At 36.9% G+C, this 27,684-nt stretch overlaps 1 protein-coding gene across 2 annotated transcripts in view; it reads left to right on the top strand.

Moving 5' to 3' along the window:
- Window positions 1-26,897, top strand: part of LOC125090540 (phospholipid-transporting ATPase ABCA3-like) — a 127,559-nt gene extending 100,662 nt beyond the window's left edge. For both annotated transcript variants that reach the window (XM_047713302.1, XM_047713303.1), the window contains exons 25-32: window positions 7,382-7,507; window positions 7,739-7,933; window positions 20,330-20,517; window positions 21,141-21,311; window positions 21,691-21,881; window positions 25,383-25,456; window positions 25,855-25,969; window positions 26,648-26,897. In XM_047713302.1, the coding sequence (XP_047569258.1) occupies window positions 7,382-7,507; window positions 7,739-7,933; window positions 20,330-20,517; window positions 21,141-21,311; window positions 21,691-21,881; window positions 25,383-25,456; window positions 25,855-25,969; window positions 26,648-26,667 (1,080 nt within the window). In that variant the 3' untranslated portion in view covers window positions 26,668-26,897. The remainder of the gene's footprint in view (window positions 1-7,381; window positions 7,508-7,738; window positions 7,934-20,329; window positions 20,518-21,140; window positions 21,312-21,690; window positions 21,882-25,382; window positions 25,457-25,854; window positions 25,970-26,647) is intronic.
- Window positions 26,898-27,684: the final 787 nt, after the last annotated feature.

Genomic DNA, 27,684 nt, shown 5'->3' on the forward strand with positions numbered 1-27,684 from the left:
GTGTAAACTGCTGTTTTTATATTGCTTCTCCATGCAAACTGCTGTCTCTTTAAGGGCAGAAACCAGCTATCACTTGCCCTCCTGGATTATCCAGTGCTGAGATTTTTAAAGTTTTAGGCTCAAGTCTGACCAGTTTTAAAAACTCATGGCATTCAGCCCCTCTTGCTTTTAAAGCCAAATATAATGGGGGATTAGTCTTCCCTGTTTAAGCTCCCTGGTGAAAGGGACTTTTTCCCTGCCCTTTTTAGGAGAAAAAAAAAATAAAAGGAGGGAGCTCCTTCCCTCCTATGGACAGCCTCCCTCTACCATTCTGACATTCCTAACCTTTCAGATGCAGCTTCTTCTCTATATTTAGCTATGTAGTTTGTTCTGTCAGTCTTCAGGTTGTTCTCTTGTTTATTTACTTGGATGTGGATGATATCTACTTATAAACATGAGATGAGGAAAGCTCAGGGTCCTCCTACTCCAGATTCTTCCCAAGCTCTGTTCTATATCACTTCTTTATCCATTAATCATCTACTAATGGATACTTGGGCTGTTTCCATAATTTGCCTATTGTAATAATGCTGCTATAAACATAGGGGTGCATGTGTCCCTTTGAATTAGTGTTTTTGCATTTTGGGGTTATAATACTGAGTAGTAAAATTGCTGGATATAGTATAGTTCTATTTTTAAGTTTTTAGGAATCTCCATACTGATTTCCAGAGTGGCCGCACCAGTTTCCATTCCTACCAACAGTGCATCAAGATTCCTTTTTCTCCACACCCTCACCAACACTCATTGTTTCTTACGTTGTTGGTTTTAGCCATCCTGACAGGTGTGAGATGATATCTCATTGTAGTTTTGATTTGCATTTCCCTGATGATGAGTGATGTTGAGCATCTTTTCATATGTCTGTTGGCCATCTGTCTGTCTCCTTTCAAAAAAATGTCTGTTCACGTCTTCTGCTCATTTTGGATTGGAATATTTGGGTTTTGGGTGTTGAGTTGTGTAAGTTCTTCATATATTTTGGATTCTAACCCTTTATTGAATATGTGATTTGCAAATATCTTCTCCCATTTCACAGGTTGCATTTTAGTTTTGTTGATTATTTCCTTCACTGTACAGAAGTTTTTTATTTTGATTTAGTCCCAAGAGTTAAATATTTTCACTTTTATTTCCCTTGTCTCAGGAGATGTATCTTGGAAAACCTTACTGTGGCCAATGTCAAAGAAATTATTGCCTTTGTTCTCTCCTAGGAATTTTATGGTTTCAGGTCTCACATTTAGATCATTTAGATCGGTAATCCATTTTATATTTATTTTTGTGTATGGTATAAAAAAGTGGTACAGTTTCATTCTTTTGCATGTTTGCTCTAAAGTTTTCCCTACATCATTTGTTGATCTTTCCTCCTTTGTTGAAGATTCACTGACCATATAACTGTGGCTTTATTTCTGGGTTTTCTATTATGTTCTATTGATGTATGTTTCTGTTTTTGTTCCAATACCATATTGTTTTGATTAGTGCAGGTTTGTAATAAAACTTGAAGTCTGGGATTGTGATATCCAGGCTTGTTTCATTTCATTTTCATTTTCTTTTTTTTTAAAGATTTTATTTATTTCACATACACACACACACACACACACACACACACACACACACAGAACACAAGCAGGGGGAGTTCAAGAGGGAGAAGCAGGCTCTCCACAAAGCAGGGAGCCTGATGTGGGGCTCAATCCCAGGACCCTAGGATCATGACCTTGAGCCAAAGGTAGACTTAATGACTGAGCCACCCAGGCACCCCTCATTTCATTTTCAAGATTGTTTTGTCTATTCAGGGTCTTTGTGTTTCCATACAAATATTGGGATTTTTTGTTCTAGTTCTCTGAAAAAATTCTGTTGGTAATTTGATAAGGATTGCATTAAAAAATGTGTAGATTGCTAAGAAAGCCATGAGTTCCGTGCTTTGCTTTCTTCTCCTCTGGAATTCCGCCGCTCTCCTTGGTATTGAAACTGCACTCCTTGGTAGGTGAACTTGGTCCTGGCTGGGTTTCCCGTTGATCTTCTGGGGGAGGGGCCTGTTGTAGTGATTCTCAAGCATCTTTGCCCCAGGCGGAGTTGCACCGCCCTTACCCGGGGCCGCGCTGAGTAATCCGCTCGGGTTTGCTTTCGGGAGCTTTTGTTCCCTGAGCGCTTTCCGTAGAGTTCCGGAGGACGGGAGTGAAGATGGCGGCCTCCCAGTCTCCGGCCTGGAGGAGCCGAGAGCCCAGGGCCCCACTCCTCAGTGCGCCCTCAGAGAACAGCGCCCAATGACTCCCGTCACCCTGGCCTCCGGCCGCGCTCCAAGCTGACTGAGCCTGTGACGGGTTCAAGGCAACCCCGAGCTGAGAGTCACTCCTCGGCTCTGTCTCTGTAGCCGGCTTCCCCATTCTAATACCGGTAAGCTCTGCGAAATAAGTCAATCGGAGAAAGACAACTATCATATGATCTCCCTGATATGAGGGAGAGGAGATGCAACATGGGGGGTTCAGGGGGTAGGAGAAGAGTAAATGAAACAAGATGGGATTGGGAGGGAGACAAACCATAAGTGACTCTTAATCTCACAAAACAAACTGAGGGTTGATGGGGGGAGGGGGTTGGGAGAGGGGGGTGGGGTTATGGATATTGGGGAGGGTATGTGCTATGGTGAGTGCTGTGAAGTGTGTAAACCTGGCGATTCGCAGACCTGTACTCCTGGGGATAAAAATATATGTTTATAAAGCTGTAAAAAAAAAAAAAAAGAAAAAAGAAAGGATGAATACCCAAGTGTTGTAGCAACATGGACGGGACTGGAAGAGATTATGCTGAGTGAAATAAGTCAAGCAGAGAGAGTCAATTATCATATGGTTTCACTTATTTGTGGAGCATAACGAATAACATGGAGGACATGGGGAGATGGAGAGGAGAAGGGAGTTGAGGGAAATTGGAAGGGGAGATGAACCATGAGAGACTATGGACTCTGAAAAACGATCTGAGAATTTTGAAGGGGTGGGGGGTGGGAGGTTGGGGGCACCAGGTGGTGGGTATTGTAGAGGGCACGGATTGCATGGATCACTGGGTGTGGTGCAAAAATAATGAATACTGTTATGCTGAAAAAAAATTAAAAAATTAAAAAAAAAGAGTTAAAAAATGTGTAGATTGCTTGGGTACAATAGACAGTTTAACAATATTTGTTCTTCCAATTAATGAGCATGGAATGTCTTTCCATTTTTTTGTGTCATCTTTAATTTTTCACCAACGTTTTATAGTTTCCATAGTACAGACCTCCCATGATTCAATTCTTTTGTTTTAAAGATTTTATTTATTTATTTGTCAGAGAGAGAGTACAAACAAGGGGAGTGGCAGGCAGAGAGAGAAGCAGGCTCCCTGCTGAGCAAGGAGACTGATGTGGGACTTGATCCCAGGACCTGAGCCAAAGGCAGATATTTAACTGATATAGCCACCCAGGCATCCCCATGATTCAATATAACATTTATAATTCTTAGAGTTGCAGTTAAATACCATAGGTGTTTTTTTTTCCCAATATATGTTTACCAATAAATATTATATTTTAGGGGCATCTGGGTGGATCAGTTACTTAAGTGTCTAACTCTAGATTTTGGCTCAGATCATGGTCTCAGGGTCATGGAATAGGGCCCTACATTGGCCTCTGCACTCAGTGCAATCTGCTTGTCTCTCTCTCTTTGCTCCTTCCCCTATTCTCTCTCTCTCTCTAAAATAAATAAATAAAATCTTTTTAAGAAGATTATATTTTGACCCATATCCTAACCTCGTGTTAGCATTTGGCATTCTTTATGAGTAGGTAAAAACAGAGAAATAATTCTAGTCATATTTAAAAATGGAGAATTTTTAACTTTGAGTTAAATTTTTATTTTTAATAAAATTAAAGGTGGTGAAGGTGACTCCTAGCTTAGGGTGGCCTACACAGATTTTGAGAGTCTCAGTAACTTTACAACTCCTCATATCTTCAGAACTTATTTTTTTCTTGTTTGGATGGCAATATGTTGGTTTTTTTTTTCCCTCCTTTGCCTATAAGTTTTTGTAACTTTACCAACATATATCATATTGTGTATTTCAGTATCCTTTCTCTTGGGACAGAATTTCTTTAATTTCAAAGTTCGTCATCTAAGTTTTACCATCTCTGAATTTTTACAAATATTTATGGGTACATACTCTGGTTTCTCTTCAGATCACATACATCTTCACCTTTTACAAATATTTATGGATGCAAAACCATTATAATCTCATCATACTCGAAATATAGAATATTTCCATCATATCAGAAATTGTCCTTTGCAAGGCACTCCTAGGTTTACCCCTTTAGTATTCTTCTAAGGTTCAGAATATCCATAGTAATGGCCCTTTATTTATTCTTCATATTGGTAATTTGTTTTTTTCATATTGGTAATTTGTTTATTTTTTTATTGATCAGTTATACTAAAGGCTATTGAATTTTGTAGATATTTTAAATAACCTACTTTTGTTTTCGTTTATTTTTTTCTTCCATTATTTGTTCCTAATATCATTGAGTTCACTCTTGTCATTATAATATGTTTCTGCTTATTACGGATTTACTTGTATTATTTGACTTATATTTTTAGTTTCTTCTGGTAGAAGTTTGGACCACTGAGACTTTATTCTTTTTTTTAATTTTATTCTTTTTAATGTAAATATTTAATGATATAAATCTCTCTAATCACTGCTTTAGGTGCAGCTCATAAGTTTTGAAATATGTTTTCATTTCATTCTCTTCAAAACATATTCTAGTATCTTTTGTGATTCCTTTTCATGAGTTATTTATAAAGTGTTGTTTAATTTCTAAATATTTCAAAATTTTATAGGTATTGTTCTGCTGTTGATTTCTATTTTTTTTCTTATTATTTCTGGAGTACATATTCTTCTGTCTCCATAAATTTATGAAGAGTTGTTTCATGGCTCAAAATATGCCCTATCTTGGTGAATGTTCCTTGTGTACTTGAAAGAATGCATATTCTGCTCTTATTGGATTCAGTGTTCTTTAATTGTTAACTAGATAAAGTTGTTTAATAATGTTCAATTTTTCTATATTCTTATTTTTTCCTCAACCCGTTATACCAATTTTCAAGAGATTAAAGACTCTAAGTATGACAGTGAATTTGCCTATTTCTTCTCCTTTATTTGTCTACTTACTTGCTTGCTTACTTATTTTTTGGTTTTGGCCCTATCTGTTTATAATCTAAAATATTAGGCGCACATGCACTTAGGATTTTTATATCCTCTTGATGAATTGACCATCAGTCATTATGTAATTACTTTTTGAAAAATCTCTGGTGATATTCCTTGTTCTATAATATATTCTGTCTGATGTTACTCTGCCAATATTTTCATGTATACATTTTGCATGATGTATCTTTTTTATCATTTGACCTTTAACCTGTATTATTATTATATTTGAAATGAGTTTCTTTTTTTTAAGATTTTATTTATTTATTTGACAGACAGAGATCACAAGTAGGCAGAGAGGCAGGCACAGAGAGAGAGGAGGAAGCAGGCTCCCTGCTGAGCAGAGAGCCTGATGTGGGGCTTGATTCCAGGACCCTGGGATCAAGACCTGATCTGAAGGCAGAGGCTTTAACCCACTGAGCCACCCAGGCGCCCCTGAAGTGAGTTTCTTATAGAGAGCATAATTTACTTAGTTTTTTATTCAATCTGATAATCTCTACATTTTAATAGAATTTAGACTATTTTGAATGTAACTTTTTTTTTTTGAGATTTTATTTATTTATTTGTCGGAGAGATAGAGAGAGCACAGGCAGGCAGAGTGGAGGAGCAGGCTCCCTGCGGAGCAAGGATCCCGATGCGGGACTTGATCCCAGGATGCTGGGATCATGACCCGAGCCAAAGGCAGCCGCTTAACTGACTGAGGCATCCCAGGCATCCCTTGAATGTAACTTTTTATATGGTTGGGTTTAAGTTTATCATTTTGCTTTTTATCTATACTTTATATTTTTTCTTTTCATGTCTTCTTTTGGATTAGCAGTATCTTGTGATTCATTTGCATCTCCACTACTAATTGATTAGCTGAGCCACTTGGTTATAACAATATAATTTCTTTCAATCCATGTGCACAGAATATCTTTTCCTTTGTGTCTGTTTTAATTTCTTTAATTGTCTTATAGTTCTCAGTTCACAAGAATTTCACCTCCATGGTTAAATTTATTACCAGGTATTTTATTCTTTCTCATGTAGTTGTAAATGGGATTGATTTTATTATTTCTAATGTAGTTGTAAATGGGATTGTTTTCATAATTTCCCTTTCTGATAGATCATTATTAGTGTATAGAAATGCAACAAATTTTTGTACATTGATTTTGTAAACTGCAACTTTACTGAATTCATTAGATCTCCTTATGATTTTATATTCTTTTGAACTTATCTTTTGTTCATATTGTTTTCCTAATTTCATTAAATTGTCTATCATTTCTCTTATAGCTCACTGAACTTCTTTAAAACAATTATTTTGAATTATTTTGTCAGGTAGTTTTAAAATCTATATTTCTTTGGGATAAGTTACATGAAATTCCCTGTGTTCCTTTAGTGGTATCATGTTTCATGTTCAAAATTTTTTTTGTTTTTCCTTGATTTTTGTGTATGTTCCTTGTAGCCTCGTATTTACATCTGTGCATTTGTAGGAACAGTCACCTCTTCCAGACTTTATAGACTGGGAAAAGACCAGTCTATAAAGGTGGAAAAAGACCTTTACCTTCATATGAATGTGAGGGCACCAGATGGGTGGAGTCTGGTCTCTCTGGCTCTGGTTTCAAGGGGGTACAGCAGCTTCTCTGACTCAAGGTGTTGGGGTGAACAGTGGAATAAACTCTGGATTATTCCATCAGCTGAGTTTAGCATTAATGAAGACTTTAAGTGTTTTGGCAGTGACAGCTTTAGTGTCTCTAGCAGCAATGAGGGCTGCTGGTGTACCTCACGACAGTGGCTACTGGGATCTTCTTGCCCTACTTTTCTCTCAAGAAGAGAGATTGTGAACAAAGAGAGTCTTCTTGGTACCAAGCTGTGCTAAGCTGAGGAATGGGTTGATGTGGGTAAAATGTATCCTCTACTTTTTTATATGGTCATGCCCGGAGTTTCTACTCCATCAGGTTGCTGCATCCTCTTTAACTATACTCCAGAGCTCTCCCAGGGTTATTTTCTCTGTGGATATTTGTTAAACCATTGATATGGAGGACAGCAGCAAGCACCAGGGTCTCTTAATCCACCAACAAGCTGATAGCACTCTCCATTGGTTTTTGTAAAAAGTCAGGTGCTGCTCCTATTGGGAATCTCTTATAAGTGTTAAGTGTTTATCTCTTGCTTATTTCAAATATAGGGAAAAGTGTCCAAGGAACTATCTGGGGAATCTGATGATGAAGATATACAAAATGAAAGACAGAGAATCCTGGGGCAGCCTCAGGGGTTACTGGATTCCCCAGTGATTATTAAGGAACTCACAAAGGTAATATCATTCACTGGCCAATATATACTGGCTTCAGTTATCCCCAAGAGCATGGCATCAGTGTCCGGGGCACACTATGGTTTTTTTTTAGAATATATGTTTATTTCCCCAGTATAATAGAAGAGTTCTTACGAAACTACCTGAAGTCATGGTCCATAGGGATCTGAGGTATTTATTTGTTTTTATATTCAAATACTCTTTACTGCATTGTGTTTTCTGGATTTTTTTTAGATATATTTTAAGTATCCAGTCATTCTGGCTGTGAAAAATATTTCTGTTGCAATCCAAAGAGGAGAGTGCTTTGCATTGCTTGGATTCAATGGAGCTGGAAAAACTACTACCTTCAAAATTTTGACTGGAGAAGAGATTGTTACCTCTGGGGATGTGTTCATTGAGCACTTTAGCATCACTAAAAGTCTCTCAAAGGTAAGACACTATTACAATCTAAGATATGAGAAGCTTGGGGCATCTGGGTGGCTCAGTCATTAAGCATCTGCCTTTGGCTCAGGTCCTGATCCCAGGGTTCTGGGATCAAGCCCCGCATCTGGCTCCCTGCTCAGTGGGTAGCCTTCTTCTGCCTCTCCCATTCCCCCTGCTTGTGTTCCTTCTCTGTGTGTGTGTGTGTCTCTCTCTCTCTGTCAAATAAATAAATAAAAAAAATCTTAAAAAAAATATTTGAGAAGTTTGATGTCTTGGGAGTACAGGTAACAGGCAGGCACTGAAGATAATAGATGGCAATCATGGTAGACATTGATACTGACAGTATTAGTCGACTCAGTAGATCTGGAGAGAGAAAAAAAATTTTTGAGGAGAGAGAGGCAACAAAGTTAGAATCTAAGACAAGATTATCTTTTGTGTTCTTTGAAACTGCTAGAGTAAAAGGCAAGTTCTCTCAACAATACATCTAACATATGCCAGACAAGATGCTGTAAAGGGAAAGCCAGGGTAGAAGATGCAGTTCATTTATAAATGCAGTTCACTTGTAACTGTGGTCTTCATGAACTTTAGAGCTCTGGAACAGGATGAACTTTCAGAATGGTCCCAAATCAAGGCAAGATAGCTTTCTTTTATATCTCTGATTCAGCCAGCCATTGGGTGCACATGCTGCTTGGGAGAGAGTGCATAACCTTGGGGAAAGCTAAAAGGTAAGAAAAATTCAAGATGAAGAAACTGGTCAATGGTGTCAGATTCCAGGTAATCTCCAGCAATGTAAGATGGAATAGAGTGTATTGGATTTGGCAATCAGAACTTCAGTGATGTAGTTAGCAAGAACTATTGTGCTATGGTCAGTTGAGTGGTAGTAATGGGATCCTAAATAGTGTATTTCTTACCTCTTTAGCTCATGGCACTTCATCATTATGACATCAGGAAGATGGGGTTGTGGGATCCTGCATGCTCTAGGATAAACAGTATTCTAGTAACAGAGGTGAAGCTAAGAATATGGGTTATACTTTGAACAAAGTTAGCTTTGAAGCTAAAGGAAACATTAGAATTCACCCAAAGTTGTGAGAATGAGACAGGAGATATTTTATACATTAAACAACTTGACCACATTTATACTAGAAGGAAAAAAAATGAAATAGAGGAAGAGGTGATGTATGATGAAAGGAGGTGAATGGGTTCTTCCAGATGGTTCTTGGGGTTTTCTTTGGGTAAAGACACAGTAGTGAAGTTTCCGGATTGTATGATCTTTCTATTTTTAATTTTTTTGAGGAACTGCCTGCTGGGAATTTTGGATTCTCTGACCCCAAGAACCATGTCTGATGACATGCAGGGAATCATCTTAATCTTTTGATATTGGTTGAGACCTGATTTGTGATCCAGTATGTGATCTGTTCTGGAGGAAGTTCCATGTGCACTTGAGAAGAATGATTAGTCTGGTGTTTCAGGATGGAATGTTCTGTATATATCTACAAAGTCCATCTGGTCCAATGTGTCATTCAAAGCTCTTGTTTCTTTATTGAGCTTCTGCGTAGATTATCTATCTCTTGCTGTAAGTGGAGTGTTGAAGTCTCCTACTATTAATTATTATTATCAATAAGATTCTTTATTTTGGTTAATAGTTGGCTTATGTAGTTGGCTGCTCCCATGTTTGAGGCATAGATATTTACAATTGTTAGATTTTCTTGCTGGATAGACACTTTAAGTATGATATAGTGTCTCTCTACATCTCTTACTACAGTCTTTGGTTTAAAAATCTAATTTGTCTGAGATGAAAATTGCAACCCTAGCTTTATTTTTAGGTCTGTTAGCATGAGAAATGGATTTCCGTCTCCTTGCTTTCAATCTGGAGGTGTCTTTAGGCTCAGAATGAGTCTTGTAGACAGCATATGGATGGGTGCTGCTTTCTTATCCAACTTGAAACCTGTGCTGTTTGATGGGAGTATTCAGCCTGTTCACGTTGAGAGTAACTATTGAAAGCTATGAGTGAAAGGGGAGAAATCACAACTAATAGCAAGGAAATAGAGGCAATTATTACCAGCAGCTAGATGCCAACTTACTACCAGTAGCTATATGCCAACAAAATAGGCAACCTGGAAGAAATGGGTGCATTCCTGGACATATATAAACTACCAAGACTTAAACAGGAAAAAAAAAAAAAGGACAATATGAACAGAGCATAGCCAGCAAGGAAATTGAAACATTAATCAAAACGCTCCCAACAAACAAGAGTCCATGGCCAGATGGCTTCTCAAAGGAATCCTACCAAACATTTAAAGAAGAAATCATAGCTATTCTACTGAAGCTATTTCAAAAAATAGAAATGGAAGGAAAACGTCCAGACTTATTCTATGAGACCATAATTACCTTTATCCCAAAACCAGATAAAGATCCCATCCAAAAGGAGAATTACAGACCAATATCCCTGATTAACATGGATGCCAAAATACTCAACAAGGTCCTAGCCAATAGGATCCAACAGTACATTAAAAGAATTATTCTGGGAGAGGGGGGGTGGGGTTATGGATATTGGGGAGGGTATGTGCTATGGTGAGTGCTGTGAAGTGTGTAAACCTGGCAATTCGCAGACCTGTACCCCTGGGGATAAAAATATATGTTTATAAAAATTAGAAAAATATATGTTTATAAAATTAGAAAAAAAAAGAGAAATAACATTAAAAAATAAAAAAAAAAGAATTATTCACCACTACCAGGTGGAGTTTATTCCTGGAATGCAATGGTGGCTCAATATTTGGAAATCAATCAGTGTGATAGATCATATTAACAAAAGAGACAAGAGCCATATAATTCTCTCAATTGATGCAGAAAAAGCATTTTGACAAAATATAGTATTCTTTCCTGATTTAAACCCTTCAAAACACAGGGATAGAGAGAACATACCTCAAGATAATAAAATCCATCTATGTAAAGCCCACAGCTAATATCATTCTCAATAGGGAAAAGCTGAGCTTCTCCCTTAAGGCAAGGAGCATGACAGGGATGCCCACTCTCAACACTTGTTCAACATAGTACTAGAAGTCCTAGCCTCAGCATTCAAATTGGCAAAGAAGTCAAACTCTCTCTCTTCGCAGATTACATGATACTTTATGTGGAAAACCTAAAAGACTCCACCTCCAAATTAATAGAACTTATACAACAATTCAGCAAATGTGGCAGAATAAAAAATCAATGCACAGAAATAAGCTGCATTTCTATATACTAACAATGTGACTGAAGAAAGAGAAATGAAGGAATCAATTCCATTTATAATAGGACCAAAAACCATAAGATACCTAGGAATAAACCTAATAAACCTCCAGAATAAATCAAAGAGGTAAGGGATCTATACTCTAGAAATGATAGAACACTTATAAAAGAAATTGAGGAAGATGCAAAGAGATGGATAAACATTCCATGCTCATGGATTGAAAGAATAAACATTGTAAAAATGTCTATACTGCCCAGAACAATCTATAAATTCAGTGCAATCCTTATCAAAATATCATTGACATTTTTCACAGAGCTGGAACAAACAATCCTAAAATTTGTATGGAACCAGAAAAATACCAAATCACCAGGGGAATGTTGAAAAAGAAAACCAAAGCTGGGAGCATCACAATCCCTGACTTCAAGCTATATCACAAAGCTATGATTATTGAGACAGCATGGTACTAGCACAAAAACAGGCCCATAGATCAATGGAGCAGAATAGAGAGCCCAGAAATGGACTCTCAACTCTATGGTCAACTCATCTTTACAAAGCAGGAATGAATATCCAATTAAAAGAGATAGTCTCTTCAATAAATGGCACTGGGAAAATTGGACAGCCACATATGGAAGAAAGAAACTGGACCACTTTCTTATGCCATACACAAAGATAAACTCAAAAGTGGTTGAAAGACCTAAATGTGAGACAGGAATCCATCAAAATCCTTCAGGAGAACATAGGCAGTAACCTCTTCAACATTGACCATAGTGATCCAACTTCTTTCAAGACATGTCTACAAAGGCAAGGGAAGCAAAAGCAAAAATGAACTTTGGGGACTCAAGATAAAAGGCTTTTGCACAGCAAAGGAAACAGTCAACAAAACTATGAGAATGGGAGAAAATATTTGCAAATAATCATACAGTTAAAGGGCCATTATCTAAGATCTATAAAGAACGTCTCAAACTCAACACCCATAAAAAAACAAAAGATCCAGTCAAGAAATGGGCAGAAGATGCATAGACACTTCTCCAAGGAAGACATACAAATGACTAACAGACACATGCAAAAATGTTCAACATCATTCTAGCCATCAGGGCTAAAATCAAAACCACAATGGATATCACCTTATACCAGTTACAATGGCAAAAATTAACAAGTCATGAAACAACAAATGTTGGAAAGGTTGTGGAGAAAGGTGAACCCTCTTACACTGTTGGTGGGAATGCAAGCTGGTACAGCCACTCTGGAAAACAGTATGGAGGTTCCTCAGAATGTTCAAGATAGAGCTACCTTACAACCCAGCAATTGCACTACTGGGTAGTTACCCCAAAGATGCAGATGTAGTGAAAAGAAGGGGCATATGCACCCCATTGTTCATAGCAGCAGTGTTCACAAAAGTGAACAATAGTACAAACTGTAGAAGGAGCCAAGATGTCCTTCAACAGATGAATGGATAAAGAAGATGTGGTCCATATATACAATGAAATATTACTCAGCCATCAGAAAGGATGAATACCCATCATTTTCATTGATATGGATGGAAATGGAGGGGATTATGCTAAGTGAAATAAGTCAAGCAGAGAAAGACAATTATCATATGGTTTCACTCATATGTGGAATAAAAGGAATAGTGCAAAGGACCACAGGGGAAGGGAGGGAAAAGTGAATGGGAAGAAATCAGAGAGGGAGACAAGCCATGAGAGACTATGGACTGCAGGAAACAAACTGAGGGTTACATAAAGGAGGAGGGTGGGGGGGTGGAGTAACAAGGTGATGGGTATTAAGGAGGGCATGTGTGGTGATGAGCACTGGATGTTATATGCCACTAATGAAACATTGAACACCACATCAAAAATGAACAATATATGTCAGCTAATTGAACATAAATTTTTTAAAAAAATAAACATTAAAAATTTCAAAAAGAAAACAAATGAAAAATGAACAAAGAAAAACAGAAAGAGACTCTAGATACAAAGAACAAACTGAGGGTTTCCAAAAGAGGAGGGGATAAGGGAATAGACAAAATAGGTGAAGGGGATTAAGAGGTACAAACTTCCAGTTATAAAATAAATAAGTCATGGAGATGATAAACACAGCATAGGGGATATAGTCAATAATATTATAATAACATTGTTTAGTGACAAATGGTAACTATACTTACCATGGTGAGCACTGCATACTGTATAAAATTGAATTACTATGTTGTACTCCTGAAACTAACATAATATTATATGCCAACTATACTTCCATAATAAAATTTAAAGAAAATAAGTACAAGTATAGTATTGAAGTCTCCAACTCATATTTTTCAGCTGTTTATTTTTCCCTTCAAATCTATTATTCTTTTCTTCATATAATCTGGAGCTCTAATGTTTGGTGCATATATATGTATAACTATTTTATCTTCATGGTAAATTGATCCTTTCATCAATATTGTCGCGGCTGGTGTGACAAATTGACCAGGGTCGAGAGGGTAAGAGGATGGTGAAAAGAAATTAAGAGACAAAGAGATGGGGGCAGGAGGAGCACCAAGGAGGATGTCCAATAGTGCCAATTTTATTCAAGGCAGCAAGGCATTATATAGCTAACAGAAACAATCATAAAGTATCTATTTTTAGCTGATTACTAAAGAGTTTGCAACATGCACAGAAAATCCTTCAAGCTTTCCCATTATCTATTTCCCAGGCACCAATATCAGACCCTCTAGCGCCAGATGTACTGACTTCAAGGCCACTCAAGACATTGTTTATGTAAGCACAGCACAGTCTTACAGTGGTGTAGTCTATAGCCCGTGCAAGGACAGCAAGGACCAGCCAAGAATTTCTGACCCTGGCCAAATTGTCTCTTTCTGACTAGCAAATGTGTGGGAAGTCACGTAGGCGAGTGTGCAACACATAGCACAGACCCTTTCTCAGTGCTACTCAACTTTATCGACCTAAGCCTTTTGTTTGGCTATTCAGCCTTTAAAGGAGGCACAAGTCAGGGAGGGCCTGGTTTGGTCTTCATCTCAAGCCTTACTGTGGCCTCCCACACAATATATAATACTGTATTTGTTCTTGTCATAGTTAGTGGCTTCGTCTATTTTGTCCAATAATTGTTTAGACCCATCTCTTTGGGGCATTATTTGCATGAAATTTTTTCATGTCCTTTAACTCTCATCCTATTTGTGTACTTAAACATAAGTCAGTCTGACTAGATAGCAGATATTTGGATCATGTTTGCTTTTTCAATTCATTTTGACAATCTGTGCGTTTTGATTAGGGAATTAAATCCATTTACATTTAAAGTAATTACTGATAGTGGAACATCTGGGTGACTCAGTTGGTTAAGTGTCTGCCTTTTGCTCAGGTCATGATCCTGGGTCCTGGGATCAAACCCTGCTTAGGCTTCCTGCTCACCAGGGAGTCTGCCTCTCCCTTTCCTGCAGCTCCTCCCCACTACTTATGCTCTTTCTCTCAAATAAATACATAACATCTTTTTAAAAATAAAGGAATCACTAATAGAGAAGAACTTACTTTTGCCATTCTTGTTTTATGTATCCCTTGTGTTTTTTACCCCTAATTTTCTCCATTACTGCCTTACATTGTGTTTAGCTGATTTTTTTTTTGTAGTTGGATGTTTTGATACACTTATTTCCTTTTGTGTATATTATACAGTTATTTTCCTTGTGATTACCATTGGGATTTCATTTAACATCTTAAAGTTGTAACTATCTCTTTTGAATTGGTATCAACTGAAATTCAATCACACACAAAACTCTACTTCTCTACACCTCTGTTCCCATGTCCACACTTTGTCATTGTTGTCACAAAATACATCTTTATACTTTGTGTACCATTAAATGTTATTTTATGCATTTGCCTTTTAAATACTGTATAAAATAAATAGTTGAATCATAAGTCAAAATTGTAATAATTCTTGTTTTAAGTGTGCCAATCTATTAGCTTTACCAGAGATCTTTATCTCTTCATACAGCTTTAATTTACTGTCTAGTGTCCTTTAATTTCAGTGTAAAGGATGGTTTTTAGTGTTTATTGTAGGGTAAATCTAATGGTAATAAACTCCCTCATCTTTTATTTATTGGGAATTTCTTATTTTCTCCCTATTTTTGAAGGACAGTTTTGTTGGTATAGAATTCTTGGCTGATTCTTTTTCTCACTTTAAATATATCATTCCACTCACTACTTTCTAGCCTCAAAAGTTTCTACTGAGGGACTCTTGGGTGGCTCAGTCAGTTAAGAATCCAACTTTGACTTTGGCTAAGATCATGATCTCAGGGTCCTGGGATAGAGCCCTGGATTGGGGTCCAAGCTCAGTGGGGAACCTGCTTGAGGATTTTCTCTCTCCCTCTTTTTCTGCCCCTCCCACTGCTCGTGCTCTCTCTCTCAAATAAATAAATAAATCTTTTTTTAATTAAATAAAAATTAAATTATAGATGAATTGAGGAATTAGCTTATCTTTGTGTAAAAATCCTAGAAGTTTAAGTGGGATTTTAGAAGATTGACATACTTATAGTGAACATAATACATCTTTCCATGTGTTGGATCTCATTAAATGTCTCAGAATAATGGTTTTAAACTGGGGTTGTACACTAAATTTTAGGGATTTTACACTAAAGAGGCAATTTAGCTTGTTTGGATATAAGATCATGAAACAATAGTACTGTGTGTAATTTATTTCTACATATTGTGTTTTAAAATTAATTTAAGTGATTTTATATTTTATTAAATGCTGATTATCTATTGAGTGCAACTGATTTTTAAAAAGATTTTAATTTTTTATTATTTTTTATTATGTTAGTCACCATACAGTACATCATTAGTTTTTGATGTAGTGTTCTGAGATTCATTGTTTACATAAAATACCCAGTGCTCCATGCAATATGTGCTTCCTTCATATACCCATCACCAGGCCAACAGAGAGCAAGGGGAGGGGCAGAGAAAGAGGGAGAAAAGCACACTCTCCCCACTGAGCACAGAGCCCAATGTGGGGCTGGATTTCAGGACCCTGAGGTCATGACTTGAGCTGAAATCAAGAACCTGATGCTTAACCAGCTGAGCCCCCAGGCACCTTGAGTGTGACTGATTTTTAAATATTGAAGTTGTATTCAATAAAATTACTAAACTCTCTTAATTCTAATATTTGTCTATAAATTATATTGGAATGTTTACTTTGGGGGGGGGAATGTTTACTTTTAAATCATGACTGCTGCAAATAACAATTTATTTTCCTTTCCAATCTTACGCTTTTTTTCTAGCCATGGCTAGAACCTCTCCTCGGCACAGAATAGAAATGGCAATTGCAGATTCTCAGTCTGAAACTCATGGGCAAACTTTCTTATTCATGTTTTGTTTTTTATCTGTAAATCCCTCTTATTTACCCTCATTGGCAAAAGATATTTTCACTGTGTATAGAAATTTGAGGTTTGCCATTATTTTTCTTTAGCAAATTGACCTGCTGTTTCCCTATCATCTAGTTCCCATCACTACTTTTGAGAAATTAGCTCATTCTGATATTCCTTTATAGATAAGCTTTCTTTTCTCTGTAGCTTTTATATTTTATCTTTGTTTTACATAAGCTTCAATATGAAATATTTAGATATGAATCTAAAATTTTGTCCTGCTTGGAATGTGTTGACATTCTTCAGTTGATCGATTGGTGTCTTTAATTGGTTCTGCAACATTTTCACTTAATGATTTCTTCAAATATTTCTCCTGTTCCTTTCTCTTCTTCTGCAACTTTGGCTATCCACATATTTCCAATCTATCTTTCACTTTCACACTTCCCCATTTTTAATTTTTCTGCTGCATCCTAGCTGCCTTCTTATTACCTAATCTCCAGGTTAATTTCTTCCATTGTCATTAAATTGCTGTCAAATGCATTCACAAAGTTTGCAGCCTGCTTTATTTATGGACTTACTTTATTTATTCATTTATTTTTAGTTTTTAGATATTATATGTGGTTCATTCCCAAAAATCCAAGTGACTTTATACTTTTCTTTCTCATAAAGATTTTAAAAATTTTATTAAGCTATTAAGTTTTTTATTTTAGTTCCAGTATGATTAGCATATAGTATAACATTAATTTCAGGTGGACAGTATAGTGATTCAACAATCCCATACATTATTCGGTGTTCATCATGATAAGTATATTTTTCATTACCATCACCTATTTCACCCACTGCCCACCACCTCCTCTATGATAACCATCAATTTGTCCTCTATAGTTAAGAGTCTGTTTCTTGGGTTGTCTCTCCCTCTTTTCCCTTTTGTTTGTTTCCTTGTTTCTTAAGTTCTGCATATGGAATGAAATCATGTTGTATTTTTCTTTCTCTAACATTTCACTTAGCTTGAAACTCTCTAGATCCATCCACGTGGTTGCAAGTGGCAAGTTTTCATTCTTTTTTATGCCTGAGTAATATTCCATTGTATATCTATGTATATACTGCTTCTTCTTTATCCATTCATCAATCAATGTACAGTTGGTCTGCCTCCATAATTTGGCTATTATAAATAATGCTACAATAAACACTGGGGTGCATTTATCCATCTGAATTGTGGTTTTCTGTCTTTGGGGTAAATTTCCAATAGTGGAATTACTAGGCCATAGGGTAAGTTCTATTTTTAATTTTTTGAGGAAACGCTGTACTGTTTTCCACAGTGGCTGTTCCAGTTTTCATTCTCACCAACAATGCAGGAGGGTTTTCCTCTCTCCACACCCTCAGCAACACCTGTTTTTTCTTGTGTGGCTGATTTTAACCATTCTGACATGTGTGAGATGGTATCTCCTTATAGTTTTGATTTGCATTTCGCTGTTGATGGTGATGTTAAGCATCTTTTCATGTGTCTGTTGGCCATCTGGATGTCTTCTTTAGAGAAATTTCTGCCCATTTTTAAATTGGATTATTTGCTTTTTGGGTGTTGAGTTCTTTAAGTTCTCTACATATTTTGGATACTAACCCTTTACTGTATATGTCATTTCCAAATATCTTATCCCATTCAGTAGGTTGTCTTTTATTTTTATTTTTTTTATTGTTTCCTTCACTGTGCAGAAGCATTCTATTTTAATATGGTCCCAATATTTTATTTTTGTTTTTATTTCCCTTGTCTTGGGAGACATATCTAGAAAAATATTTCTATGGCCAAAGCAGAGAAATTACTACCTGTGTTCTCTTCGAGAATTTTTATGGTTTCAGATCTCACATTTAGGTCTTTAATCCATTTTGAGTTTATCTTTGTGTGTGGTAAAAGAAAGTAGTCCAGTTTCATTCTTTTGTTGAAGAGACTGGAGACTGTTTTTGTCACATTGCATATTTTTGTCTCTTTTGTCAAAGATTAATTGACCAGGGGCGCCTGGGTGGCTCAGTGGGTTAAAGCCTCTGCCTTCGGCTCAGGTCATGATCCCAGGGTCCTGGGATCGAGCCCCGCATCGGGCTCTCTGCTTGGCAGGGAGCCTGCTTCCTTCTCTCTCTCTCTGCCTGCCTCTCTGCTTGTAATCTCTCTCTCTGTCAAATAAATAAATAAAATCTTAAAAAAAAAAGATTAATTGACCATATAATCATGGGTTTCTTTCTGGGCTTTCTATCCTGTTCCATTTATCTGTGTGTCTGTTTTTGTGCCAGTACCATACTGTTTTGATTACTACAGCCTTGTAGTACAACTTGAAATCTGGAATAGTGATACTTCCGGCTTCATTTTTTTTCATAAATATATTTTAAAGTATTAAAAATTTATTTAAACATAATAAGCACAATCATTTGCACATCTGATCTGATAATTCCAACATCTGAAGTCACTTCAAATATGTTTCTCGTGAGTATTGTTTCTACCCATGACATTCATGGTATCTTTTTCTTTAATTGAGTTATGGTTGTATGTAGCTCATTTACTTTCAAAAATTATATGGGAGAATAATTTTAAACCTTTAAAATAGAAGAAAGGGTTTCTTTTATGACCCAGCAATTGTCCTAGTGAGTATTTACCCCCAAAGATACAGATATAGTGAAAAGAAGGAGCACATGCACCCCAGTGTTCATAGCAGCAATGTCCACAATAGCCAAACTGTGGAAAGAGCAGAGATGCCCTACAACCAATGAATCGATAAAGATGTGGCCCTTATATATGATGGAATATTACTCAGCCATCAGAAAGGCTGAATACCCAACTTTTGCTTCAACATGGATAGGACTGGAGGAGATTATGCTAAGTGAAATAAGTCAGCCAAATTATCATAGGGTTTCACCTATTTGTGGAACATAAGGGATAGCATGGAGGACATTAGGAGAAGGAAGGGAAAATGAAATGGGGGAAATCAGATGGGGAGACAAACCATGAGAGACTATGGACTCCAGGAAACAAACTGAGGGTTTTAGAGATGAAGGGGGAGTGGAGATGGATTAGCTCAGTGATGGGTATTAAGGAGGGGATGTATTGCATGGAGCACTAGGTATTTTACACAAACAATGAATCATGGAACACTACATCAAAAACTAATGCTGTACTATATGGTGACTAATGTAACATAATTTTTTAATTATGGGTTTGTTTTTATTTCTACCAAGAAATTGGGGTATAAACAATCTGAGATTACTATAAATTAGTAAAATCTCAGAGGAAAAGTATGAACTTTAAGTATTTAGAAAAATTTTAACTATTTTTAATTTTAATTAATTTTGACAAAATGATGTCATTTATTTTTTGTCTATGTGCATCTGAATGCAAATCCATAAAAGGGTTAGTTATTGGCAAAACAATAGTCATTGCAGTCTCCTGTTTGTGGAAGTGCGGAAAGTCTTTACTTCTGGTTCAGCCTTACTATGAAACAACATCTACACAGGGCTGTGCAGATTGTGCAATGCAAAAAACTTCAATGATGGCCATGTCCTTTAGAGTTTCTTATTAATGAGGGGAGAATCTTGTATTCTCCTCCAAATTGAGTGGGCTCTGGGATTTTAACGTTTTCATTGCTAAGATCTTTAAAAATCAATTGAGGAAGCTGTTATTCCAACTTAAAACAATAGGTCCAATAATCATCATTGTGTAGACTTAAAGAATAAAAATTCTTGGTAGGACTCTTAGAGACATGGTCTGGAGAACTGTGGTCTTCTATCTTATCCAGGGATGACCAGTGGAATAGATAACTTGGGTCCTTATTAAAGCAATTCTTGTAATCAGGTGAAGTCAAGAGTTGGCTATTGTCCTCAATATGATGCATTGTTGGAATACATGACTGGTCGGGAAATAATGATCATGTGTGCCAGATTATGGGGAGTATCTGAGCCCCAGATTCAGCTCTATGTGAATAGATGGTTAAGTTCAATGCAACTGGAAGCCCATGCTGACAAGCTTATCAGAACCTACAGGTGAGTCATTTCATTATAAGGATCTTTGTGTTGCTGCCATTAATGTTGACATGCTTCCCTGTATTTCTGGTGTTTGAAATAAATGAGCACAGTTTCACCTAGGTCCCTCTGTCACACAATTATCTAATGGTAAAACTATCTCACAAGTTGCTAGGTTTCAGATAATAGTAATAAGACATATCAACGTAGTTCCATGTATTTCCTTTGCAGAGATGAAACTAAAAATCCTTGTTCTATTTGAACTGTAGCCTCTAAATCTCAAAAGGGATTATATTATTCTTCCTAGTGTCCATATGGTTCGTTGTCTCCCAAGAAAGAAGGAATATAAGCCCTTTGAATTATGGTAGATTTTTATACTTGGAAAATCATGGTACCCTAGGCACAGGTGAATAAATGCCACTGACAGTGTACCTAAAATCAGTTACAGAAGAGTCACTCATCTACATTTCAAATGAAAATTAATTGATATATACACCTACTGGGCTTGCTAACTTATTGAAGTGTAACTAATCAGCATTGTGGAATTCCATATTACATGTTTGTTGATATGTTTATGTTCTTTCCTATAAGTAACTAATTTATATAACCTCTCTTTCCCTTCTTCTTCTTCTATGACCATAAAGTGGAGGAACCAAACGTAGGCTGAGTACTGCTATTGCCCTAATGGGAAAGACCTCAGTCATTTTGCTGGATGAACCATCAACGGGCATGGACCCTGTAGCCCGATGCCTGCTCTGGAATGCTGTGACATGGACATGTGAAAGAGGCAAAGCCATCATTGTAACTTCCCATAGGTGTGGCTCATTTTGGAGGCTTGAATGAGGGTTGGCAAGTATTGTAGTGGCTATAAGTGAGAATTATTTGATGCTAGGAATATTGACAATAAATTTGCTTAGGTATGTGATTTCCTCCTTAATATTAATGAATGGAATGGCCAAAAATCCTCATTGAGTTAAAGAATTAAGAATGGGGGGAGAGCAGGAAGTTCAGGAGATGTGTTTGGGGATATGTACCCTACTACTAATTGTTTAAAAAAATTTCACTTTTCAACTATGATCTTTATGATGAGCAAATTCCATTTCACACTGAAAAGAGAGTCTTAAATTCCTGGCTCTGTTTGAACTACAGAATGTCCTCCAAAACAGAATTTTTTACGCTATTATGTTTTGCTAGATTGGAGGAATGTGATGCCTTCTGTACCAGGCTGGCCATAATGGTGCAGGGAAAGTTTCTGTGCCTGGGTAGCCCTCAACACCTCAAAAACAAGTTTGGCAACATTTACATCCTGAAGGTCAAGGTCAAGATTGATGCACAGAAGGGCAAACTGGATGGTTTAAAGTATTTCATCACACTGACATTCCCCGGTAAATTAAGTTGAACTAACTTTTATATAGATGTTTTAAAGCATGGGTTTTTCTGTTTCACCATCCATATGTTTTATGTCTTCAATAACTGTTTCTTATGGTTTATTGATACTTATTGATCTTCCATACTGAATTGCTTTGGGGAATCCTTCTGATAGTTTCTTAGCATAATAAGACAAGTTTCCCACACATACAAAAGTTCTCACTCAGCTCTTGTATCATTTTAATAAGGCAGCTTTGGATTCAAGCTGTCAATATAAATTACATCACTAAAGTCATATTTTTTAGTACAATTCTCAATTATTTTCACATATTACCCATGCAAAGTTTTAAGGCTTTTTTCCTCCACCTATGCATGTATCCCCACTCTTTTGGTATCTCGGGCAGGATGTGGTATAGAAATGCAAACGAGAACCACTAAGCTTTTCTCTTCTCTCAAAATTAGTTCTGGGGCGCCTGGGTGGCTCAGTGGGTTAAGCTGCTGCCTTCAGCTCGGGTCATGATCTCAGAGTCCTGGGATCGAGCCCCGCATCGGGCTCTCTGCTCAGCAGGGAGCCTGCTTCCTCCTCTCTCTCTGCCTGCCTCTCTGCCTGCTTGTCATCTCTGTCTGTCAAATAAATAAATAAATAAAATCTTTAAAAAAAATACCTATAGTCATTGAAAGAACAGCAGAGCTATAGGGCCACAAAGCAGATGAAACTATTATCTAATATTTCAACATAAGCCTAAAGAATTAAGAAGGGAATGAATGGTATATAAAAAATCCTAAATTCCAATTGAAAAGATAAAGAGATTAGATGGCTAGCCAACAGGGTGATATGCAGACATTGAAGAGGGTATTTTAAGGTAAACATTTCAGAAATACTTATCAAGAGCAAAAACCACATAGAAAGCACAAGGGAAATGAAGATTGGAAAGGAGAAAAACAGAAAATCACTGAACAGAAACACAGGTGAGGTTTCAAAATGAAGTAAGCAAGAGGCAAGGCAAGGACAGTCCAACAAAACTATGAAATTAGTCCAAAAGGAGAAAAGCAACGCCATAGATTAGAACACATACAAAAAAAAAAAAAAAACAAAAAAACTAAAAACTATCATTCAAGAAAATTTCCGAAGATGAGACAAACTTGTTTACTGAAAAGACAACCTGAAAAATATCAACACCACGAAGGAATTTTCCAATCTAACTATTGTATTTTAATAAAAAAGTGGAATGACCTTTGGATCCCAGATTTAAAAAAACAAGGGGAAGAAGGAAAATTTATAAGGGAAAGAAAATTAGATTGATTTTGGGCTTTGTGAAAAATCGTTTATGCCAAGAAAAATTAAGCCATAGTTTTCATATATAGCCAAAATGATGTTCAAGAATAAAATTCAAAAAGAGTTATAAACAGGTATTCAGGGGATATTACTCCTGATGGCTCTGCCTGAAGACTACGCAGACAAAAATTTCATGTCAACTGAGGAATGACTAGAGAGGTGTCTGCATAGGAATTATTGGTGAGCCCTGAATGTTTATGCCAGTATCTTAAAAAGAAGGGACAATCTAACTTTAGAATGAAGTTAACCATTAGAACAAAATAAATACTTTACTCTATCACAAGTATAACAGTAAGAAAAAGAACCAGCCACAAAGTGAAACACATACACACACAGTCATATTTTGCATATTTACATTTGTATTTATATTTATGCATTTACCTGGTATATATGCATATATAACTTCACAAATTATATAGGAAGACTGTAACTAAATATATTGTTCCTTTCAATATGCGTAAGTAGACTTAACTCCTGCATTAAATGAAAAAAAATAATGTCAGCTTGGCTCACAGGCAAAATTCAGTTTTCTTGTAAGAAGTAAGCACTATCAAAAAACACAAATTAAAGAGGTTAAAATTTTAAAAATGGGTTTCATAATTCTCTTGCTATCCCATACTTGGTCTTCAGCAATTTATTAATTTTTTTATTTCAGCTTATGTTATCTGGTTGTGTCTGCCTTGTACAAGCAAATGCTATGGTCCTGATCTTCTCTGTAGATGCCTGTCTCTACCCAGATATGGGTTAGTTATTTGCCCTGAGTTTGCCCTGTCAGGAAACTGAGGGATTCAAGAAATGCAATAATTTGCAATTTGTCCAGCTTTCTTGTACTAACAGTGGGAATTACAGTCTTTCCAAGTCACTATATCTCACAGGTGAAACTGGACCAATTTTTTAAAAAGCAATGGCCCAATGATTCTACCTACAGCTATATTTTAGACACTTGTATCCACCTATAAAAAGAGATAAGTAAAATAATATTTAAGTCAGTAACATTCACAACAGTAAGACAGTAGCCTCTATCAGTATCCTAATGGAAAATAAATTGCAGAATATTCATATGCCAGATTACTATTTAGAGAAGAAAATGAATTATAGCTATATACAACTGCATGAATGAATCTCACAAATACTGAATGAAAGAAGAAGAAAAGAAAATATACTAGATGATTCCATTCACATAAAGGTCAAAGGTAGGAAAACTCTACCTCAGTTTTTAGAGGTATATGCATGGTAAAAACACCTTTGAAAAAGAAATGTCCACAATAACAATGAAGGTATTGGTAATTTTTGGGGGGGAATAGAGGCTGAGAAGTGGGACAAGGGTGAGTCTGGGTTACTGTTACTTGGCCTAAATAGGGTGAATTCATGAGGGTTTGCTTTGAAAAATTCATTAAACTCCATGCTTCAAATTTTTGACACACAAAAAAGAGCTTTTTGGGATCACGGAGGCAATACATGCATTAAAATTCACATCAAGAAAATCCACTCACCCTTATAAACATGTATTTTTTACTTTAAAACATTTTGACCCCAGTATCCAATTTGCAACAACCTACAAATCATGCACTGGTAAGTGTAAACACATTTATTTGTTTCAATTAGAAGTGATTACCACCCTCTTCCCTTTTGTTCCACCAGTGGGTTCTTACTCCCAGTGAACAAAACCAGAACCCACAGCCTGACTTTGGTGACTTACATGTATGATTTCCTCTTTCACAGGGCATGTAATAATGAAAAACCAAGGAGGCCTTGTCCTGCTCTCCTCCCCACCAAGCACACCACACATGCATACGTAGCCCCACAACCAGAGTGAAAATCCGGCCAGTTCATATTCTCAGCACTATGTTCAGGAATAAAGTCTTTGTAATGTTAGAATTTTAGAAGGCTCAGAGTTTTTACATAGGGTATCAGAGCTGACAATTTTATTGTGCCGGAAAGCCTGCACTCAATAATTGCTATGACCTCCACATAATAAGACTATTTTATCAGGAATAAATCCAAAAGGAATTAACCATGCCATATATATCAAAGACAGCAGGTTATTAGACCATGTTCCTTTTTGTATTAACAATGTCTATTCATCCCTCTATTGTGAATAATTAAGTTGATGTAACAATATTTTGGAAATTTAAAATGATATCTGTAAGATTATTCATCTATCCTGTCTTTCATTTCTTAGATAGTGTATTAAAACAGGAGAATCAAGGGATCCTTACCTACTATATTCCCAGCAAGGACAACAGCTGGGGAAAGGTAATGTAGAAACCATGACCTTCGAACATTACATACTAAGAAAGCACCAATGATGGGGGGTGGGGGATTGATATCCAGGTATGTGTAATGGGAGCCTGACCTTGTATGAGGAGCAGAAAAGTAACCTAAAGTATGTTATTTTCCAAAAGTCCCTAGAGTTTAATTGATTTGTTTCTTAAATCCCATTGTTAGTCTATGTCCATCAAGAGAATGGGGACAGAACTGCTTCCTTGGAGATTCTTAATTATGTTTTCTACATTTTCTCATCTCCCCCTTTTGTTCTCCAACATTAACTTGACAGGACTTGGAGGAAGTGCGGGAGAGGCTTATCTGGGTTGGGCACTGGAAGGGAGGACTATAATGGTAACTGCACTTTTTTACTGCTGTTGTTACTAAAGGTGTTTGGTATTTTGGAGGATGCTAAAGAGCAATTCAATTTAGAAGACTATTCCATCAGTCAGACAACACTGGAACAAATCTTCCTGGCCTTTGCTAGCCCAGAGAACACAGAAGGTGATTATAAAGAAAAGGTACCATAAGATTCACTCCCAACCAGTGACACTTATGTCTTTCTCAGACTACTCCATCTACACATGGACACACAGAGGGGCATCACTATGTGTGGGCATATCTTGATATAAGTATATTTACATAATAAAGAGCCCCCCCCCCCCAGAAGAACATACGTCACTCTTTTGTAGATTTACATGAGTGGCCTTTGCATACAGCACGTGCAAATCTAAAGACATTTGTCGAAATTCCTGTTCATTTTTCTAGAAATATAAAAGAGTGCCATTAATCAGGGTAGGGAGAGGACCTATTCCTGAGCATTCTGAATGTTTAAACAGAAACATCCAGAAATGGCAGTGCTGTCAAGTGGGACAGCTTAAAGAACATGAGGATTATGGGTCAGTACTCGAGTGATGGCTAAGAGGAGCATTAAGCCTGTATCCGATCATCTTTCCCATGACTACACACATAATTTTATACCAAAAAGGATCTAATTAAAATCAATATCAGAGTTTAAGGGGTAGGGTAAGTTGGGTTGTTATTTCCAAAACTCAAACCAAGATTTTTCATTTGTAAAAGAATCTTTGTACCAAGACATTTAGAGTGCCAAGAACAGAAAGTAAAACAGTTCTCTAAAAATAGTGTGTTTTCTTCCCTATTCTCATCCCACTTCTGATTAAGAGGGAAAGAAGAAGAAATGAAGTGGAGAGGGAGACAGAGAGCTCTTCCTCAAATCTTGTTTGGGCACATGGAGTCCCCCATAAGCCACATGAGAACTCTAATCACTCTCAAGATTCATGGGCAGATGAGCAAGATGAATAGGGATGACTGTTGTCCAGTTGCAGACAGAAGGAGTCCATGAAGCTATTTTGAGATGGTTTGTTTAAGGTTTCTATATTCTCATTTGGATTTTGTGAGTAATAAAATAATACCCAGAAGCTATTCTGTGTTTTATTGTTTTTAGGTATAACTCTTTATGGGTTCCACTCCCATACATGCCATACATTACCAGTGATTTCAGTAATTGCAAAATTTGTTTACAAGGCTTGCCACCTTTAAAAGGGGAGAGGGAACTCATTTGATTAAGTTATTACTTGCATCTGGTCTCACAGCTGGACTCAATAATGACTCTTTCTAATATTCCTTTAATGTGGGACTCTCTTTCACTGTCCCTCCCTATCCTCCCTATCCACCTCTTCCAGCAAGAAACAAAAAATTGTAGGCCAGTTCCTCTACTAAGCACTTTGCATGCTTTGCATCATTTAATCCTACTACAAACCTCTGAAGTAAGTAGTGCAGCTATTATTATCCTCACTGTACATGGGAGACACAGAGGGGCGAAGGATTCAGCCAGGGTCACCCAGCAAGCAAGCAGGAATATCCCTATGTACCCATTAAGAGCCTGGAAACCACACAGCAATTTGAACAGGGAGTTCTCTTTCTCTATACCTCCTTATAGCTACTTCAGAGGTTTATAGTAGGATTAAATGATGCAGTGCTTCCAAGTGCTTAGTAGAGTTCCAAGAATGCTAAAGAATACACTATGGCGGGGCACCTGGGTGGCTCAGTGGGTTAAAGCCTCTGCCTTCCGTTGGGGTCACGGTCCCAGGGTCTTGGGATCCAGCCCAACATCTGGCTCTCTGCTCAGCGGGAAGCCTGCTTCCTCCTCTCTCTGCCTGTTTGTGATCTCTGTCTGTCAAATAAATAAATAAATAAAA

The sequence above is a fragment of the Lutra lutra genome, chromosome 18 (assembly GCF_902655055.1).
Source record: "Lutra lutra chromosome 18, mLutLut1.2, whole genome shotgun sequence".
Classification (NCBI taxonomy): domain Eukaryota; kingdom Metazoa; phylum Chordata; class Mammalia; order Carnivora; family Mustelidae; genus Lutra; species Lutra lutra.